At 54.1% G+C, this 19,440-nt stretch overlaps 2 protein-coding genes across 5 annotated transcripts; one reads left to right on the top strand and one right to left on the bottom strand.

Moving 5' to 3' along the window:
• Nucleotides 1–7: 7 nt before the first annotated feature.
• Nucleotides 8–11,525, bottom strand: ACAA1 (acetyl-CoA acyltransferase 1). Of its 2 annotated transcripts, none has more exons than XM_068557880.1 (12): nt 11,130–11,525; nt 10,833–10,926; nt 9,794–9,851; nt 6,908–6,987; nt 6,562–6,604; nt 3,853–3,951; nt 2,872–2,952; nt 1,533–1,723; nt 1,197–1,376; nt 848–903; nt 699–740; nt 8–375 (listed from the first exon to the last, which is right to left on the bottom strand). In XM_068557880.1, exons 1-12 carry the CDS (start codon nt 11,304–11,306, stop codon nt 256–258), a joined length of 1,221 nt encoding a protein of 406 aa, XP_068413981.1. In that variant the 5' UTR covers nt 11,307–11,525; the 3' UTR covers nt 8–255. The 2 variants fall into 2 exon arrangements, with proteins under 2 accessions (XP_068413981.1, XP_068413980.1); XM_068557879.1 differs by having other exon boundaries at nt 595–740; nt 11,130–11,522.
• Nucleotides 11,526–12,983: 1,458 nt separating this feature from the next.
• Nucleotides 12,984–17,622, top strand: MYD88 (MYD88 innate immune signal transduction adaptor). Of its 3 annotated transcripts, none has more exons than XM_068557488.1 (5): nt 12,984–13,362; nt 14,244–14,378; nt 14,775–14,936; nt 15,140–15,231; nt 15,504–17,622. In XM_068557488.1, exons 1-5 carry the CDS (start codon nt 13,035–13,037, stop codon nt 15,522–15,524), a joined length of 738 nt encoding a protein of 245 aa, XP_068413589.1. In that variant the 5' UTR covers nt 12,984–13,034; the 3' UTR covers nt 15,525–17,622. The 3 variants fall into 3 exon arrangements, with proteins under 3 accessions (XP_068413589.1, XP_068413588.1, XP_068413590.1); XM_068557487.1 differs by having other exon boundaries at nt 14,775–14,955; XM_068557489.1 differs by having other exon boundaries at nt 14,775–14,964; nt 15,189–15,231.
• Nucleotides 17,623–19,440: the final 1,818 nt, after the last annotated feature.

Raw genomic sequence — 19,440 nt, 5'->3', positions numbered from 1 at the left:
AAGGTAATGCATTTACGACGTTTACTGCACTCCGCATCCACAGGCCCCTTTCCCCAGGAATCACACAGTGGCCTTGCAGGCTGGGTGACCCAGGCCACCTTTGCCTGTCTGTCTCAGCTAGAGGGGCCCGACAGAGGGCAGCCCGATACCTCACCCACTCCTGTACTGTCTCATCAGTGTTCACATTTGCCAAATTAATTATTAGCTGAAGTGCCTTGATTTGCCACTACCACCGGTGCTGGAACTCCCCAGGTGTCACGTCTGTAGCGCTACCGCCAGAGCACTGGGCTGGGCCTCTTTCAGTTTCCAGGGTATTCGAAGACGGCGGCGGCTCCCATGCCGGTCCCGATGCACATGGACACCACCCCATACGCCCTGTGGAAGCAAAATGCGCCGGTTGGGTGAAGGCACAAAGGGCAGAAGCCCAACCACCAAGCTCTCCCCGGACCAGGCTGAGCTGGGTGGACCAAGGGCTTCACGGGCACAGGACGCCAGACCTCGGGGCACGTGGTTCCCGGCCACCTCCCCCTCGGGCGCACCAGCTGGGCCTCCCCCCAAGCCCCCACCCCCGACCTCCACGGGGGCCAGCCGTACCGCCTCCCACGGCGCTTCAACTCGTTGAGCAGTGTGATGACCTGTCGCGCCCCAGTGCAGCCCAGCGGGTGGCCCAAGGCCACCGCACCCCCCAGAGGGTTCACCTTCTCAGGGGGCAGTTGCAGCTTCTCCACACAGTAGACGGCCTGGAGGGAGGCTGAGCATCAGCTGTAGCTCCCTCCCCGGTCCCCTGCACCACCACCCGCTGCCTCCAACTGGGCGGCCCAGGCAACGATGCAAAACAGGGGCTCGCCTGACTTGCGAAGGCCTCATTGATCTCAAAGATGTCCACGTCCTCCACCGTCAACCCTGCAGGCAAGCGGAAAAGACCTGAGCTGACCCAGCGGCCCCTTAGCAGGCTTCTCAGACTCCCTGGGGCCCTGCGCCATCCATGGGCTTGGAGGCTGGGCTGCCCGGTGTGTCTGCCTCTGTTCCAGATGGGTGAGCGGGTCCCAGCTGTGGGGTCAGGAAGGGGTCGGGGTGCTGGCCTGCCCCACCTTCACTCTGCGGCACCCGCAGGCCCACCCCGGGCACCCGCCTCTGGCAACAGCACGAGAGGCAGGAGATGGATCCAAACCTAGGGTGTGAAGGAGCCATCTTACCTGCTTTTTGCAAAGCTACAGGGATGGCATAGGCAGGTCCAACGCCCATGATGTCAGGCGGGACCCCAACCACTGCGTAGGACCTCAGGACCCCAAGGATGGGAAGGCCCAACTCTTCTGCCTTGGACCTCCTGGCCAGCAGGATGGCAGCTGCCCCGTCACTCACCTGGCTAGAGTTTCCTAGAGGCAAACCACAGGGTTAAGGAGGCCTCGGGGGCAGCTCCGGGGAGGTCCAGACCTTCCACGTCCACCCTGCCTGGTGGCTCCAGGCTCCCAGAGGAGAACACCCGGCATAGAAGCAACCCCCTCCTCACCCCACCCCCAGCCCAGTCTCACCAGCTGTGGTAGAGCCCCCCTTCTTGAAGGCAGGCTTCAGTTTGGCCAGGCCCTCCAGGGTGGTGTCGGGGCGGATGCCCTCATCGTGGGCCACGGTGACACTTCTCTCAGTGCCCTTGTCATCACGGACCGTGGTGGTCACAGGCACAATCTCAGCTTGGAAACAGCCCTTGCTCTGGGCTCTGGCTGCCCTGCCAGCACCGTGGACAGCCAGGCTCAGGCTTCCATGGGGTTACCTTCCTTCCTGGGGTCCCTCCCTGAGGCCTCTGCCTCCTGCCCTGCCCTTTGGGACAGACATGCAAGCTCAGGCTGCTAAATGTGGGGTCACACTCACCTCGGGGGGACGGCAGAGGGTCCCCTACTACCCCACCTGCCCTGGGAGTGGGAAGCCCAGGGCTTTACAGGGACTTCTTGGCCATCAGCCTTAGATCTTCAGATCCTGGCTTATCCCAACCTCAAAGGGGAGGGGGAGGTTTGGAAGTGGCGGCTTCCCTTTGAGACCTTCACCCAAGAGGGACTAAGCCAAACTGAGGCTGGAGCCCCAGGAATATTTATGCTGGGTTCTGCCAGCTTTTCTGTTCCCTCCCGTCGCTCAATTCCATCCATTCCCCACGTTTCCACGTGATTAAAATGACATATACTACCCTGACTATATCTATGCATAATTTGCATGAGTGACACTTACGATTAACACAAACTTGTTAGTGAAATAAAATTTTTTAAATGTCAAAATAAAATAAAATGCCACATACCAAACTACTGGATGAATCTTTGTGTTTAAACAGTGTCAAAGCACAGGGCATTTTAGGGTGATCCTTGCAATCATATGCAAAATGTAAGGGCCCATGGGCATTCCCATAGGGAGGAAGCCACAGCTTTCACCAAATTCTCAAATGGTTACTTGCACCCAAGTGGCTAAGAACCACTGCCTCAGTGTCCCCAGCCCCTGCCTCAGGATGCTACCCCAGACTCAGGGATGCCAGGGTCCCCCGGCAGCACCGGCTCCACCCTCCAGGCTCTCCAGAGAAGCCTGTGGTTACCATGTCTAATCACCAAACCACAGCCAACTAGAGAAGAGCCCTGGCCCTCCTTACACTCTGAATGAATGGATGGGGAAACCGAGGCCAAGCTAGGGAAAGACACTCAGGGTAAACAGACCGTAATGGAACACAGTGCTAACTGCACAGTGGCCCCCGGCCCTTGCCCACCTCCCCCTTCTGGGAGGTAGAGGCTTGGAAACCAGTGGTAGCCTAAGGGCAGCTCCACCTGAGATCCCTCAGGACAGCCTCCAAACCTCACTCTCCAGCCCTTTAAACATCTCACCCCAAATAGCACTCACTTCTGCTGGGAAGCCAGTGCAAAGGTATCCTGCTTCTCCCGCGAAATGCCAAACCGCTCGGCTACGTTCTCTGAGGTTATCCTAGAACACAGACAACAAACAGTTAGCGCAGAGCCAGGAGGCCTGGGGACGGGCCCCAGGGCTGCCGGCAGGAGAGAACCGGAGAGCCCGTCTGTGCCACAGAGACAGTAGTGATGACTCAGGGCGGAGCACAGGTAGGGAGTCAGCGACGCTGGCCAGACTCTAAGAAACCTGTTCACCAGAGACCAGCACACAGGAGGGCGTGGGTAGGGCACTAACTGGCTTGGCCAGCTTCTCTTGTGCCTCAAGGAAAAGTGCTTTACCGTGGGAGACGAGTCCCCCTCTGGGAAGGCCACACCCAGCTTTCTGCTCCCCGTAGCTGGAGCCTCCCCTCATCCTGGGAGCCCAGAGCCACAGAGGGGCCTTCGGCCGGGGCTTCTGGCTTCACAGGCTTCCCTCGGAGATGGTCCCTGGATGTGGAGGCAGCCGCACATCCCCTCACACGCCTAGCGGAGCCACGACTCCCTGCCCACGGACCCCGGGGGTGGCTCTGGATGCAGAGCTTAGCTGCTCTGCGAATGCAGCACCTTTGATGCTGCACTGACAGGGCCCAAGGGCCCTCGCCAGCCTGGCCGGTGAGCAAAAGCCTCCCGCCTCCTCAACTTTCTAGGCCTCCAAGGCTTTAGGGTGCAGCTGCCATCCATGCCTTGTGTGACTGAGCCCCTCAGGGTGGGAGTGACAGGCTGGGCCATGCTTGGAAACCCAGAGGCACAGAGCGGACTGGGGGCCTCAGGACACGGAAGTCAGGGGCAGCACTAAGTCCCACGCCCAGAGTCCCTGCAGAGCAGACCAGGGCCGAAGGCGGGAGGCCACAAGATAATCCAAGTTCCTGCACCCCTGCTCCGGGCCAGGCAGGGAGCTGAGCGGGGACAGGCACACGGAGCCACGGTGGGCGCTCACCCCATAGGAATCAGGCAATCTCTGGCCTTCTCCTTCTCCACCAAACGAGAGGTAACATTTCCAGGGTTCTGTCTGTCAGCCAGGGACATGGACTCCACCCTGAAGAGGAGGTGATCATCAGCGCGACACCCCACGGAGAGCTCTGCGTCTGGCAAGTGCTGGGAAACGGCCAGGGAGCTCAAGGCAGGGCACTGGCCAGCAGCACAGAGCCAGGGGTGCAGGGCTGCTGAGCCCCAGCCGCACCCTCGCCCCCACCGCTGCACAATCCACATGCCTGGTCAGGGCCTCGTTTCCCAGCACAACTGGTCCTGCAGCCGGTCGGCAGCTCCCAAGGAAAGCAGCCTGGTGTCGGCCACCGTGGGAGACACACGTCTAACAAGCCCGGGCCCTGCCCTCAGGGGCCACAAATTCAGCGGAGAGAAGAGACAAATGTTTTAAAAGCTGCACATCAAAGAGCAAGCCAATGGACATTTAGGACATGGAAGCAACCTAAATGTCCATCGGCTTGCTCTTTGATGTGCAGCTTTTAAAACATTTGTCTCTTCTCTCCGCTGAATTTGTGGCCCCTGAGGGCAGGGCCCGGGCTTGTTAGACGTGTGTCTCCCACGGTGGCCGACACCAGGCTGCTTTCCTTGGGAGCTGCCGACCGGACATGGAAGCAACCTAAATGTTCATCGACAGATGAATGGATAAAGAAGATGTGGTACATATATATAATGGAATATTACTCAGCCATAAAAAGAAATGAAATGGAGGTATTTGTAATGAGGTGGATGGAGTTAGAGTCTGTCATACAGAGTGAAGTTAAGTCAGAAAGAGAAAAACAAATACAGTATGCTAACACATATATACGGAATCTAAGGGAAAAAAAAAAAAAAAAAGGCCACGAAGAACCTAGTGGCAAGACGGGAATAAAGACACAGACCTACCAGAGAATGGACTTGAGGATATGGGGAGGGGGTGGGGTGAGATGTGACAGGGTAAGAGAGTGTCATGGACATATATACACTACCAAATGTAAAATAGATAGCTAGTGGGAAGCAGCCGCATAGCACAGGGAGATCAGCTCGGTGCTTTGTGACCACCTAGAGGGGTGGGATGGGGAGGGTGGGAGGGAGGGAGATGCAAGAGGGAAGAGAAATGGGAACATATTGTATATGTATAACTGATTCACTTTGTTATAAAGCAGAAGCTAACACACCATTGTAAGGCAATTATACTTCAATAAAGATGTTTAAAAAATAAAAAAATAAAAAATAAAAATAAAAAGAATTTTCCTAAGGTTTATCCAAAAAAAAAAAAGAGCAAGCCGACCTGCATAGACCAGGAGGTGCTAGGAGCCCAGGGAAACTAGCGCGATCTCAGTTTAGTGTGGTCAAAAGGGCTTCCAGGAGGCGGCAGAATCTAAGGCCTCAAAGGATGATAACACATAACCTTGACTGCACGCTTTTCATGTGCCCAGCGTTATTGTAAAAATCTTTTCTGGGAATTCCCTGGCCGTCCAGCGGTTAAGACCGCGCTTCCACCGCAGCGGGCACAAGTTCGATCCCTGGTCGGGGAACTAAGATCCCGCACGCCCTGCAGCGCGGCCACCCACCCCCCCACCAAAAAAAAAGTCTTTTCAGGTATAAGAGCGCTTTGAACAGTGTCAGGCTCAGAGAAGCTGAGTTAACTTGTCCATGGTCACTCAGCCAGGATCCAAATTTAGGTAGTCTGGCTTCAGAGCCCACTGCCACCTAGGATATCCTGGGCTACTCGTCATGATCACAGTCTACGGGGAACAGCCAGCCTGTGACATGAGGGAACGTCCTGGCCCCAAATCCTTAACACCCTAGTAACAACAGTCTTTAATTTGCCTGGGGACTCAGATACCCGCTAAGAAACTCATGAAGGCTCTAACCTTCTCCTCAGGTCACCCACACCCCCGACCCTCCTCCAATAAGATACAAACCAGAGGGCAGCCTGAGCAGTGGCCTTTGCCTGGCCAAAGTCCCTGCAGTGTGGTCTTTGGGTTTATCTACAACTGCAGACACAGGGCAGTACAGCAAGTGCCAACTGGCACAGCTCTGAGACGGCCCAGCAGGGCTCTAATCGAGAAGTGCTATGGAGAGGAACTGAGAGGCAGAGGGAGCACGTCAGGATCCTGGGGCTGCTGGCCTCCCCGAAGCTGCCAGCACCCGACGCCCACCCCAGCCTTCCCCTCCCTGGGCTCCACATGCTGCAGCCAAAGATGGAGTCACAGCTGACGGGGACGAAACCACCACAGATCTGACTGTGTCCTTCAGAACCCAGGAGGCAGCTGGAAGTTTCCACCTTGGTCAGGGTGGGGAACAGCCAGCCTGTGAAATGAACAAACTAGTTCTATAGGAGGCAGCTGTCCCTGGCTCTAGGGAAGCAAAACTGCTCTCTCAGCAGCCATCATGAATCAACAAGGGCCACAGACAGAAACCCAGTGCTGTATTTCCTCACAATGCTTGCCCACATTTCCAGCCTGACAGATTTCCAAGAAAGAAAGCTCTTCAAAGCCAATTTCCTCTGGTGCTGAGGGATGTGAGCAGTTCCTGAGCAGCCAGAGCTGGGGACAACTTCTAAGCGCCTGCAAGGGCCAGGGGAGAATTCTGAAATCATGGCCTCTGAGAACTCAGGAGATGAACGTTAGTTTCACTGTTACAAGTCGGTTAATAAGCTCCAGCAGGAATAAATTCTTACCCACAAGCCATGCCAATGTCATAAGACCCATTTCTGATGCCACCTGCAACAAAAGCATTTCATAAACATCCTTCCCCAGAGTCCATCTGTCCTGGGAACAGGGGAGCCTCTTCCCCACTTGGTCTCTAAGTGGGACTCAGCCCCAGCCTCAGAGATGGAAGACCCAGGAGTGTCCAGAAAAGGCTGGGGGTGCAGTGAGGGGCTCTCCTCCAGGCTTTCTGTGGTTACGGTCCTGTCAGAAATCCTTACTGCTTGCCCAGCAGACAGTGACTCTGACGACCCAAACCCGAGGAGCCCGGACCAAGGCCAGGCCGCGGCACTGGGTGCCCACCCAGTCAGAACTTACCAGCTATGCTGGCCACCGCCTGGAGCCCTGACGAACACTGTCTATTGACAGTTGACAAAGGCACGGTCTCTGGGATGTCACTGAAACAGAAAGTGAGACCACAGAGTCAGCTCCCTCTCCCCTGCCAGGCTCTCAGGGAAAGCAGGCCTGTGCTCCTGGCCAACATGACTGCCCCTTCAGGGGACAGAAAGCCCAGGGGAAGAAACCCAGCAGCCCTGCCCCTACTCCAGGCCTGACCTACACTGGGCAAACCCCATCTCTGCAGGTGCTTGCTCCCCAGTGCCCCACAATCACATGCCCCTCCACCCTGTGATTCTCCTCATCCAAGGCCAAGCACAGCCCAGAGGCAAGAGAAGGCTGGTTGGGCCACAGGGGTCCTTCTTTCTCTTCCTTTGAAGATTCAAAAATTAAAACTGTATATCCCTGATTCCCATAAAGAATAGAGAAGAGGGCCTGTGGCCGAGACAGAGAACCAGTGCAAAATAAATGTCTGAAGTATGACAGATGGCCAACAGGCAGCACGTGAAAAGATGTTCAACGTCGCTAATTCTTAGAGAAATCCAAGTCAAAACTACAATGAGGTACCACCTCACACCAGTCAGAATGGCCGTGATTAAAAAGTCTACAAATAACAAACGCTGGAGAGGGTGTGGAGAAAAGGGAACACTCCTACACTGTTGGGGGAATGTAAATTGGTACAGCCACTATGGAGAACAGAATGGAGATTCCTTAAAAAACTAAACATAGAACTACCATATGACCCAGCAATCCCACTCCTGGGCATATATCCAGAGAAAACCATAACCCCAACGATCGCTGCAGCACTATTTACAATAGCCAAGACATGGAAGCAACCTAAATGTCCATCAACAGAGGAATGGATGAAGAAGATGTGGTACATATATACAATGGAATATTACTCAGCCATAAAAAGAACGAAATAATGCCATTTGCAGAAACATGGATGGACCTACAGATTGTCATACTGAGTAAAGTAAGTGAGACAGGGAAACACAAATATCATATGATATCACTTACATGTGGAATCTAAAATATGACACAAATGAACTTATCTACGAAACAGAAATGGACTCACAGACAGAGAATAGACTTGTTTTTGCCAAGGGGGTTGGGTAGGGGAGAGATGAAGTGGGAGTGTGGGATTAGCAGATGCAAACTATTATATATAAAATGGATAAACAACAAGGTCCTACTGTATAGCTCAGGGAACTATATTCAATATCCTGTGATAATCCATAATGGAAAAAAATACATAAAAAAAGAATGTATATATATGTATAACCCAATCACTTTGCTGTACAGTAGAAATTCACACAACATTGTAAATTAACTATACCTCAATTTAAAAAAAAGAAAGAAATGTCTCAAGTATGAGGCTAGAAACCATCCCCACTCCTCAGCCTTACTAGTAACCATATGGCCTTTATGTTCCCATTGTCTCTGGAAAGGCTGTTCCCAGACAAAAGAAAGGCTGGACAAAAATCCCTGATGGGTACTAGGTGTTCTAACATCCCCTCTTCTGACGGGTTCCCCCAGGCTCTCACACTGGTTCCAGCCCAGGAAGCTGGTGAGGCTGCCTCTGCCAGTGTAACCTGTGCTGGCCAAGGGTACAAAGCCCTGGGGAAATCCCCAGACCCATGGACTCAGAACCTCAGGGGTGAAAGCACTCTGTTGACTCTGCTGATTCTGGCGTGCAGCCAGGGTCGGGAACTTCTGGGCTAGTGCTCAGGCCAGGCTCTGCTGAGACCCTCTTGGGTGGATAGTCTCCTAGGTCCCTGTAGCCTGTTTAACCCTTCCCAGGTCCCCTAACTCCCTACTACCTAGTTACCACCCCTTCACCCAATCCACCAAGTGTTCATTAAACACCTACTCGGTATGAGGCACCACAGGAGAGACGCTGACATGTTTATAATACAGAGCCCTAGAGGATGCCCGACCACACACAGAGAGTGAATTAACTAGCAGAGACTAAAATAACAGAGCAAGATGGCAAAGCACATCACAAGGAAGCACGTGGCTAGCGACTGGAAAAGAATGGGCCCTCGTTTTAAGCCTGGGAACTCAGGGAAGTCTGGTCAAAATGGTGAAACTGTGTTTGAACAGGGTTTAACTAGGGCAGAGAGGGGAGGTAGGGACACTACTGCAAGGGGACAGAAAGACCAGCTTTCAGCAGGCTGGTTGAAAGAGGAAGCAGCAGGTAGATTAGGCTGGAAGTCAAATCTAGAGCCAGATCGCTGGAATCATTGAAATCCAGGCTAAGCAGTCCGAACCTCTCCTAGTCTCCACAGGTTTTGTCAGTTTTCCTTTTCCTTCACTAGTTTATGTTCCTGTTAATTCTTCTCCACGAAGCTGGGAGTACACAGCTCAGTGACTCTTAAATCGACACGTGAAAATAATTTAAACCTCCTCCCTGTCTTAGGACAACAAGTGGTAAAGGGCAATTCACCAGGGCCCCTTCTGGGCTACCCTTCACCCCAAGATTCTGCCCTGTCCCCAAGCCTCTGCTGATGGGCTAGCGTTTAAAAAGCTCAAAATCACTCTTCAGTGTGCCAACCTGGTTATTTACTTGACAAGAGGACAGAGTTCACAAGCAACAAGCTGACTTTGGCTTAAGAAAAATCAGGCCACAGAGAACTTTTTGCTCCAGTCCCAAAGGCTGTCTGTCCTGGCTCAGCGCTGGGAAACACACCCTCCCTTCAAAGTAGGGGAAAGGCAGCATCCAGAAAAGCAGGGTGCTGAGGACCCTGGCTGTGTCCAGGTCTGGTGTCCAATCCTGATCTTCCCCCAACAGGCTGAGTTCTCTGGGACCTGAGCCCAAGCAAGAGCGTGAATAGCCAACCCAGAGCAAGAACTGGAAAAGTTTACCTCAGAAACTGGGCAATTCGGGCCATTAATGCTCCGGCCCCAGGCTGAAGCACATTTCCTGTGGACAACAAACCTTTATTCAGTGCCAGGCACTAAGGTACAGCTGTGATTACCAAGAGGGGGGCATTCCAGATCTTCCTTCAGAAAGAGTGGAATTTCAAGGTCTGGAGCAGGGGCAGCCAGCTGTACAGCAGCTTGTCCTGGCCATACACTAGATCCAGTCCCTGAGAGGCCCAAGCTCCCTTGCCCATGCAACCTGCTTTTCCAAATCAGCACACACTGGGGAGGTCGCCTGCCTTTAAAAGGTAACATGGAAAGAAGAGTGTAGTGCAAAGCTTGAAGTCCGAAGAAGTAGTTCTGTCAGTTAGGAAAGTGTTTTTGAAATGCACACCTTCCCCTGAGTGTCCTCCACCAAGCCCTGCTGGCACTCCAGGGGTGGAACAGTGATCCCCCATCTAGGGCTGACACTTATGTGACGCGACTCTTACCCTATAATGTTATATTTCCAGGCTAGAGGAGCAGAGTTGGGGAAAAAGGGTTGGACTGAAGGTCAAGAGGTCCTGGATTCAGGTCCAAGCTCTGCTGCAAATTCCCCAGGCTTCAGTTTCTCCATCTGCCTCAGTTTCTCCATCTGTAAGTGCGGGGCTGGACTAGATGGGTTTTGATGCTCCAGACTCCCTCTGTTCTACCCTGGCATAGATAGTACGTCAGGATGGGTAGAGAACCCTAGCCTCCTGTCTCTTAGGGTGTTCTCAAACCCCTGCGCCAAGACCCTGGCGTTGAAATGTCTGTCACTTGATATCCCTGCTTTCCATCATACTTAATATGCAGAATGTGCTCGGAGCGGGCACAGAAAATGCCTGGAGGCGGGGGTGCGGCGGTGGAGTCTATAGCCCGAAAGGGACGATTACAGTCAGCTGCGTGAAGTCCATCGACATTCCCCTCAGGGAAAACACCTGGGAAGTGCCTGGTGTTTGAGGAGGGCTTCGGCGTAATGGGAAGGCGAGAACCGAGCGCAGGGCCCGGGTAGTGCACTCACCCACGCAGATATCTCCCAGCTGGGCCGGGCTCAGCTTGACGTCCTGGAGAACCGCGGTCATGACGGCGGAGAGAAGCTCGTCGGGGGTGGTGTCCTGCAGCGGGAAGCGCGCGGCTGGTGGCGGTGCTCGGGGTTCCCAAGATCCCAGCTCCCCCAGCCCCACCCCAGAGGGACAGAATGGTCACAACTCGGGCGCGGAGCCACCACCGACGCCGAGGGTTACCGAACAGAGGAGGCAGACCCCAGCCCGCCCCGGGCCGCCATCTCACACCCGGCGCCCGAGCCCAGGGGCCTCACCTTGAAGCCGCCGCGGCCCGATCGGCCAATGGCCGTGCGCCGCCCGTGCACCACCACTACATCCTCCGCCGACTTCCGCGGAGCGCCGCTCCAACACGGCGCAGCCCGCGGCGCCGGCTCCGGGCCCGAAGCGGGCTGGCGGTTCAGGTGACCCAGCACCACCTGCAGCCTCCGCATCGCGTAGCTCAGCAGGGTAAAGCCCCAACCACCCAGAAGCAGAGAGCAGCAACCAACAGACCGTCGCCCGCGCAGGCGCGGAACCGTACCTCTGACCGCCCGCTTCCTCTATCCTAAGCCCCGCCCACAACCCTGCGGGTCGGACTGGCCCTTCCCTCTAGGGTCCCGCCCACCTCCCCGCCTCAGACAACCAGAAGGCGAGTCTGACTGAGGTCCCGCCCCTAGTCGCAAACGGAACCTCCTAAAGTTGAACCCAAGAGGGTCTTTCCACTCAAAGCCCCGCCTACAGTAGCCTCAGGCGGCTGCCAACCAGGAGGTGGGCTTTTCTGAAGCCCCGCCTAGAAATACAGACAGGAAACCTTTCCACTTGCAGCCCCGCCTACTGCCAAACCCGAGGCGGGTCTCCAAGAGCACCATTGGTATCTTGAAGCAAATTTCACCATTGCCAGGGGTCCCTTTCCCCACAACTCTGCCCGCTGCCCGCCACCAAACAGAAGGCAGTTTCGTCAGGAGCGCCGCCTGCAGCTTCTTGCCGGGAAAGAGGGGCCAGCGACTATAATTCCTCTTCCCCCTGCCTAGCCTTCTCTGCTGTCTCCCCCAAGCTGGGGGACCTAAATAATTCCGAGATGCCCCAGAGCCTACCCAGACGCGTTTGGGCTCTCCTGGGAAGTCTTTCGAGAAGACTGAGGGAATTTGGGATTCTGGGGTGGCAGGAGAACGGATTGCACAAATGTGCCGGAGATGTGACAAGCCCCCTATCTGGAGAAAGAGTATCATACTTTTTTTTTTTTTAACCAATTTTACAGTCATTTGGGATGATTTGATTAGTGCCCACCTCCCCCGCTAGGCTGGGGTTTCCACCAAGTCAGAGAAGGACTCTGTATTCAGGGTGCCTGCAACATACTTGACACTTAATAGGTGATCAATAAATACCTACTGAATGAGTGAATGAACCAAAGCTCCCCAGGTCAGGACGATGTCCCCTGCCCCCTAAAAAGCAAGGCCGGGTGCCCACTTGACTCCCAATGGCAATGTTTTCCCTAGACCCCAGAGGGTAGTACTGGGTTTCTCTCAGACAGTAAGGCCAAGGTGTCCTGTTACCCTCAAACACGGAGGGTGGGGTCGTACCCCCCCACTTTTCAAGGGCAGGGCCGTGGCATGCCTCTGGCTCCAGAAGGCAATATGCCCTTTTCCACCTCCAACTCTGGGTGTACAGCCAGGGATTCCCCATACTCCTAAGGGCAGGATTGTGTGCTCTACCAGAATTGGGGGGGGGAGGGTGGAGGGAGGCAGAGCCGATGCCTGCCCCCTTGCCCCTTCCCCGCCATCCTCGAGGGCAGGACCGTATGAACCCCTCAGATCCCTAATGGAAAGGATGTAAGTCCACCAGATGCCAAAGAGCAAGTCACCTCTTTCCTATAACCCCGGAAGGAAGGTCATCGTCCTACCGCCGCACCAGACCCTCCTGGACAGATAGGTGGAGCTCCGTAGACCTTAAAAGGTAGGTTCCCGGTCCCCACACCCGCAGTCCCCTGAGATCCCGAGGGCAGGGGTGGGGCGCCCCCCACTTCCGCACATCTACTGGGGCTCCAGATTGTAGGGCGGGGCGTCGCTTCGAAAGAGAAACCGGCGGGGCGGGGCGGGGCGGGGCGGGGCCGGGTGGGCGGGGTGGCGGTAGGGGAAGGAGGAAGCGCAGAACTACGACGCGCCTCTGCATGACGGCCCGCCATGGCTGAAGGAGGCTCGGACGAGGGCTCCGCGCCCCCCACCCCTTCCATGTCCTCCCTGCCCCTGGCAGCGCTCAACGTGCGAGTGCGGCGCCGCCTGTCGCTCTTCCTAAACTTGCGGGCGCATGTGGCGGCCGACTGGACCGCGCTGGCGGAGGAGATGGGCTTCGAGTACTTGGAGATCCGGCGGCTGGAGACGCATGCCGACCCCACGGGCAGCCTGCTGGACGACTGGCAGGGACGCCCCGGCGCCTCAGTGGGCCGCCTGCTCGAGCTGCTCGGCAAGCTGGGCCGCGACGACTTGCTGATGGAACTGGGACCCAGCATCGGTGAGGACCCCCCCTTCCGGGGCTCATATCCGAGGTGGGGGTGGGGATTAAGGGGCTGACCATAACTGGCCTCAGCGTCCGTCCCACCTTTCCTGTCTCGGAGGCGGGGAGAGCGGGGCGGGGGGCTAGTAGTTTTGGGGTGGCAAGGGGGACACTGGAGGCAGCCTGCAGAGGGGGAACCGTGCAAGACCAGTTCCCTTTTTCAGTACGTGGGATGATAGGGACTAGAGAAAGAAGGCGAAGGCCCGGAAAGGCACAAGGAAACAGCTTAGGCAAAGGCTTTCACGTAGGACCAGGAGTCAGAATAAGGGTCCTCTGTGGGGGGCTTGGGACTGCTTCAAGTATGTAGAGCAACAGGCAGGTAAGGGACTGAAAGCTGACAGTCTTTGGAAACTTCAGGTCCCTGGAAAATGCACCCCTTCCTGCCACTTGCTGACACATACCTGCACAGGCATGGGGACAGTGGCCCACTTGGTTGGGGCTGCTGCCCTCGCTGCACATAATCACCACGTCTCCTGAGCTCTTCTTACATGCCCTGCTCACATCAGCCATGGATCCTAGAAGAAGCATACCTTGGGTTCTATTCTCAGGAGCCCGGAGAGGGCGGGGGGAGTGGAGGGCAATGGGATAGAGACACAAGCCTGACCTTGATGGCTTCCCTCATGGCCAGAACACCACTGATATCCCTTTAGGATGGCCAGAGCCAGGTGGAAGCTCATCTTTTCAGAGCTGTTGAACTGTGGATGGCACCACAGTTCTGGGCTAGAGAAGCCCTGGAGGACAACACAGCCAGGGAGGTGGGACAGGGGCTGGATCCTGACCGTGGGTAGAGGCGTGGGGTACCTGCGGGGAGCTGGCCACACCTTGTCTCTTCCCCACAGAGGAGGATTGCCAAAAGTATATTCTGAAGCAGCAGCAGGAGGCATCTGAGAAGCCTTTACAGGTGGACTCTGTAGACAGCAGCATCCCTCGGACGAGAGATCCGGCGGGCATCACCATTTGCGATGACCCCCTGGGTAAGGACCCAGTACTGCCCCCCTGGGCCATAGGACATTGTGGTGTTAAAAGCATGGATGTTGAAAGCAGATGGACTGTGGCACCTTGGGCAAGTCACTTAATCTCTCTGAGCTTCAGTTTCCTAAGAAATGGGAATAATAAAGTCCTACCTCTGGTTTTGGTATGAGATTTTCATGAAATGATGTGTCTATCTCATGGTCAACCTAGGGTTTGGCCTGGGGTGGTAAGGAGGTGCTCATCTTTCCGCTCCTGGGAAAGGCACTTTCTCCGAGTAGTGTCATCTCAGGATTGTGTAGGGTCCAGGATCACAGTCGCTTAGGCTGGGGGCACCTGGCTGGGCTCCTCCCCAGCCTTCCTGTAGGGCTCTGACCATCACCCTTGTGTTCTGCACCCAGGGCAAATGCCTGAGCGTTTTGACGCCTTCATCTGCTACTGCCCCAGCGATATCCAGTTTGTACAGGAGATGATCCGGGAGCTGGAACAGACAAACCATCGGCTGAAGTTGTGTGTGTCTGACCGCGACGTCCTGCCTGGCACCTGCGTCTGGTCCATCGCCAGTGAACTCATTGAAAAGAGGTTGGCTAGGTGGCCAGGGGGCAAGTGGGTGGGTGTACAAAGCCCTGCCAGGGATCCCAATGGTGGGATCCTCCCAGTTGGACCCTGTCTAGCCTGGGCACAGTGGGCTCCTTCCAATGCTGTCCCCCGGGGGTATGCTGAACTAGGTCACCACAGTGCCTATAGCCTGCCCACTCTCCCTTAGGTGCCGTCGGATGGTGGTGGTTGTCTCTGATGATTACTTGCAAAGCAAGGAATGTGACTTCCAGACTAAGTTTGCACTCAGCCTCTCTCCAGGTAAGCTCAGCCCTGCCCTTGCCACAGAGAAGTGGGCGGGGCCTCAAGATGCCAGCCTTCCCTCACCAAGGGCCACGGATAGAGCATCAAGGAACTTGGGCAGGTCTCTACACATAAGTGTGCGTGCACATGAGTGCCCTTTGTGTGGGTGAATATGTACCAGGGGTGCTTAGTTGGGAGAGGGATATTGTTAACCCCTGGACTGAGGATTGGTCCCATCCCACTGTGAGTGAGAGCCTGGTGCCAGCTCTGTACCCTTTGGCGGCTTGCAGGTGCCCATCAGAAGCGACTGATCCCCATCAAGTACAAGTCAATGAAGAAAGAGTTCCCCAGCATCCTGCGGTTCATCACTGTCTGCGACTACACCAACCCCTGCACCAAGTCCTGGTTCTGGACTCGCCTTGCCAAGGCCCTGTCCCTGCCCTGAACTGCCCTGAGTCCCTGGGTGTGTGTGCATCTGTCTGCCTGTACATGTACTTCTACCCCTGCCTCCACCTGCAGTTGTACGGGGAATCTGTGCTCCACTGGCCTCTTGATTCCTGGACATGCCAATTCCACAGACACAGCTGCAGCCATTGTACATATCTGGACATCACATCTCATGTCCTGCATAGAACATGTGGCTGCAAGTGGCACGCCCACTTGCTGTTATCAGCCAGGACAGTAAAAACCAGAGCCAGCTGGGACTAAGAGGAAGACCAGAAGAGCCAGCTCTGACCCATCCACACATCTTAGGCCTCAGTTTCTCCATCTGAGAACTAAGTAGGGTGAGGAGAACAGGCAGTAGCTGTGTTCGAATGATTGTGGGAAATGGTGAAGCACTGTTCTGAGTCTCCTGGGGACAGGAGACAAATCTTGGCTGAGAGAGAGCTAGCTGCCTGGGCAACGTGCTGGCCACTGCTGGGACCATGGCACTGCTGGGGCAGCTGCTTCCACAATGGTGCCTACGGATGCTTTGGGGCCCTGTTGCCCCACCTCACATCCCACTTCCTCCTGCCCCAGGGGACAGATGGGGAAGCAGGCTGGCCCAGCATAGGGAGGTCCTACATTGAGCCTGATTCCCCAAGGGTCCACCTCTCCTCTGCCTCTTTGACTCCTCCCAGCCTCTGCGCACCTTCCCTGTGATAAGTCCCCAAGAGACTGGCCTGAGCGTCTGGGGCTGCTTTTCACTTCCACCTATTGAGTGCCTGTGGCCCTGCTCTCAGCTCTGCCCTGCATGAGATGGGATCCCATCTTCTGGCCTCTCCATCAAGTTTGGGTTCTGGAGCTAGGTCACCATGGTGGTGTGAGCAGGAAGCCTTCCTCCCTGGGCCACCCACAGAGAACTTTCCCACCAATCTTCTGTACTTAATTGCCTTACAAAGTTATTTGCTGGGACTAGTTTACAGTGACCACACAAGAGCCTCTTGCCCCAAAGCTTGTAGGCACATGGACACATACAAGCTCACACACAGAGACACATACATACGTGCACAGGCACCCTCATGCACACACATACAGGCATCTTCATGCACACATTTCCCTGGATACAGCTGCCAGGAACAGCTGGGTGGGACAGTCCCACCACAGAGGGGGCCTAACCCTAGACTAAGATGGGACAATCTTGTATTCTTTTTCTGTTTTCCCTCTTCATTGGAACCAGACTCTGGAAAGGACCCATTATGCCAGCATTTACGCCTTCAGTGAAGCACAGAGCGAGGAAAGAGCTGCTTGAACTCACAGAGCAAGTCAGCTGTGACAGCTGTTTTTCCCTCCTTGGGGGATTTGTACGTTGGTTTCCCTTAAGCTCTCCTTCAAGGAGAAAATGTCATGGTCTCAGGTCTCTGTGCGAGGATAGGACCCAGGACCCTAAATCTAATAGCAAATGTATGCCTTCTCTGTACCACTTCCAGCAAGGGCTGGGGCAAACCAAGTACCTTCCCTCAGGGTCTCAGGAGGGACTGGAGGCCCCTCTCTGCATGATCTTGATGAAGCACTTAGCTACTAGGTACCTATCCCCACTTTGATACCGGGAAGTATTTTAAAACTCTTTCAAGAAAGTATCTTAAAAAAAAAAAGAAAAGAAAAAAGAAAATATCTTTCAGGGACTTCCCTGGCAGCCAGTGGTTAAGACTTCGCATTCCAGTGCAGGGGGTGTGGGTTCGATCCCTGGTGGGGGAGCTAAGATCCCACATGCCTCAGGGCCAAAAAACCAAAACATGAAACAGAAGCAATATTGTAACAAACTCAATAAAGACAAAAAAAAATTAACAACTTAAAAAAAAAAAAGTATCTTTCACACCTGTTTGTATTCATTGTGAGAGTTTCAAAAAGAGCTGAGAAATGCCTCTGTTTGTAATTTCCCTTTCTGTATCCTAGGTTTATAATAAAGAGTTCTCTACTTTGGGAGTAGCAGGTTTCATTTGTGTCTGGAAGGAGTTTGGAAGCAGTAACTTGGGATAACGCTCTCCTGGGTACATGAAACTGGGCCCTTGGGTAGGTTCCAGTGGGTTTGCCAGGAACTTCCTTAAGGCTGGGCCTCCTCCTCACAGGGTCCAAGCCTCACCAGGGCTGCAGGCAGAACTGTAAACAGCAGCCCAGCTACTGACGCTGGGGACACTGCTTGCCTCTGCCAAGCTTGGTCTTCTGGGGATTGTGCCACACTCCTGGGTCCTGGCCCGGCCAGCGGGAGGGGCTGCTCTCCTAGGCTCCAAGGAGAGTCTGGAGAGTCCCCACTCCAGATCACAGATCTCCAGAGAACGCAGTTGTTACCAGTAATGGCCATCCTTGGGCATATCTGTGTTAATCCTGAAAGGATCGATCTATTTTTAAATAGAATGCACGGCTTTTTACTGTTCACTTGAGAAAAATTAGAAAATATGAAGAAAAAAATACCCATAATCCTAATCCCAGAGATAACTCTGGTGACCTTTGAGAGTGCCCAGATATTTTCAGTGACCACAGCTTTTCTCTCACTGGTCTCTCTGTTACCATGTCCTGGCTCCTGAGCCTCCTGGATGCTGGGGGCTTCCCGGCCTTGCCTCTGTACACTCAGGACTCCTAGAAAGTCCCCCTGAGGCCAGACCTTCCTCTCCAGTGTCCCCTTGGGAACAAAGCCTCAGTGTGGTCCCAGCAGGGCCCCTGGGATCTGCCTTGTGCCCCCATGGCTGGGGGGACAGTCTTTGGGTCTGTTCCTGGTCATGGAGAGGGCTCTCTGGGCCACACCAGTCACGTCATGGGGAAAGCCCCTGTTCTCTCAGGTCAAGATGGTGACCTGAATGCGCTCAGCTCAACCCCATCTAATCCTCACACCCCTCTCTCCTTCCTCCAGTGCCCATCTCCCCAAAGGCAGGTTCCCAGATACCAAGAAAGCTTCCTCTTCTCATTTTTGTTTTAGTCCCCTAGGAACTTTTGCTAGAGAAATCCTTTTTCCTAAAGGGAAAATTCACTGATGAAATTATCCAAGGCAAAAGCAGGAAATTTTGGAGGGCAGCAGCAAAGGTAAAATACAAAATTACAAATCTACACGACAATGGACTTGGATTCTGCCACAAGTCAAGGGCAAGGGAAAGAAACAGGGACAGGGATTTCCTCCAGATTAGGCAATAAAATATACTAATATAGTGTGACTTTGTTGGATCCTGGTTCAAACACATCAATTATAAAAAGATATTTTGGGGTCATATATCCAGTAGAGGTCAATATACAAAATATGTGAGAGCAACAAAAAAATAAACAACCAAATTAAAAAATGGGCAAGGGGGACTTCCCTGGTGGTCCAGTGGCTAAGACTCCATGCTCCCAATTCCAGGGGCCCGGGTTCAATCCCTGGTCAGGGAACTAGATCCCACATGCCACAACTAAGAGTTCGCATGCCGCAACTAAAAAAAAAAAAAAAAAGATCCCGCGTGCTGCAACTAAGACCCGATGCAGCCAAATAAATAAATAAATAAATAAATATTAAAAAAAAAAAAAAAAAGAGCAAGGGACTTTAATAGACATCTCTCCAAAGAAGATATACAGATGACTAAAAAGTACATGAAAAGATGCTCAATATCACTAATCATTAGGGAAATGCAAATCAAAACCACAATGAGATACCATCTCATACCCATTAGGACAGCTACTACCAAAAACCCCAGAAAACTGGGACTTCCTTGGCGGTCCAGTGGTTAAGACTCTGTGCTCCCAAAGTAGGGGCACGGGTTCAATCCCTGGTCAGGGAACTAA

Source organism: Eschrichtius robustus, chromosome 12 (genome assembly GCF_028021215.1).
Source record: "Eschrichtius robustus isolate mEscRob2 chromosome 12, mEscRob2.pri, whole genome shotgun sequence".
In the NCBI taxonomy this organism is placed as follows: Eukaryota; Metazoa; Chordata; class Mammalia; order Artiodactyla; family Eschrichtiidae; genus Eschrichtius; species Eschrichtius robustus.
The sequence above is the reverse complement of the archived record's forward strand: the minus strand, read 5'-3'. Positions and strand labels throughout refer to the sequence as shown.

Coding starts and splice junctions, on each gene's coding strand:
- ACAA1 (XM_068557879.1), bottom strand. CDS start 11,306: ATGCGGAGGCTGCAGGTGGTGCTGGGTCACCTGAACCGCCAGCCCGCT. Junction 1,377..1,532: donor GGGGGGCTCTACCACAGCTG/GTGAGACTGGGC, acceptor GTTTGCCTCTAG/GAAACTCTAGCCAGGTGAGT. Junction 904..1,196: donor TGTAGCTTTGCAAAAAGCAG/GTAAGATGGCTC, acceptor GCTTGCCTGCAG/GGTTGACGGTGGAGGACGTG.
- MYD88 (XM_068557487.1), top strand. CDS start 13,035: ATGGCTGAAGGAGGCTCGGACGAGGGCTCCGCGCCCCCCACCCCTTCC. Junction 13,363..14,243: donor GGAACTGGGACCCAGCATCG/GTGAGGACCCCC, acceptor TCTTCCCCACAG/AGGAGGATTGCCAAAAGTAT. Junction 15,232..15,503: donor TGCACTCAGCCTCTCTCCAG/GTAAGCTCAGCC, acceptor GGCGGCTTGCAG/GTGCCCATCAGAAGCGACTG.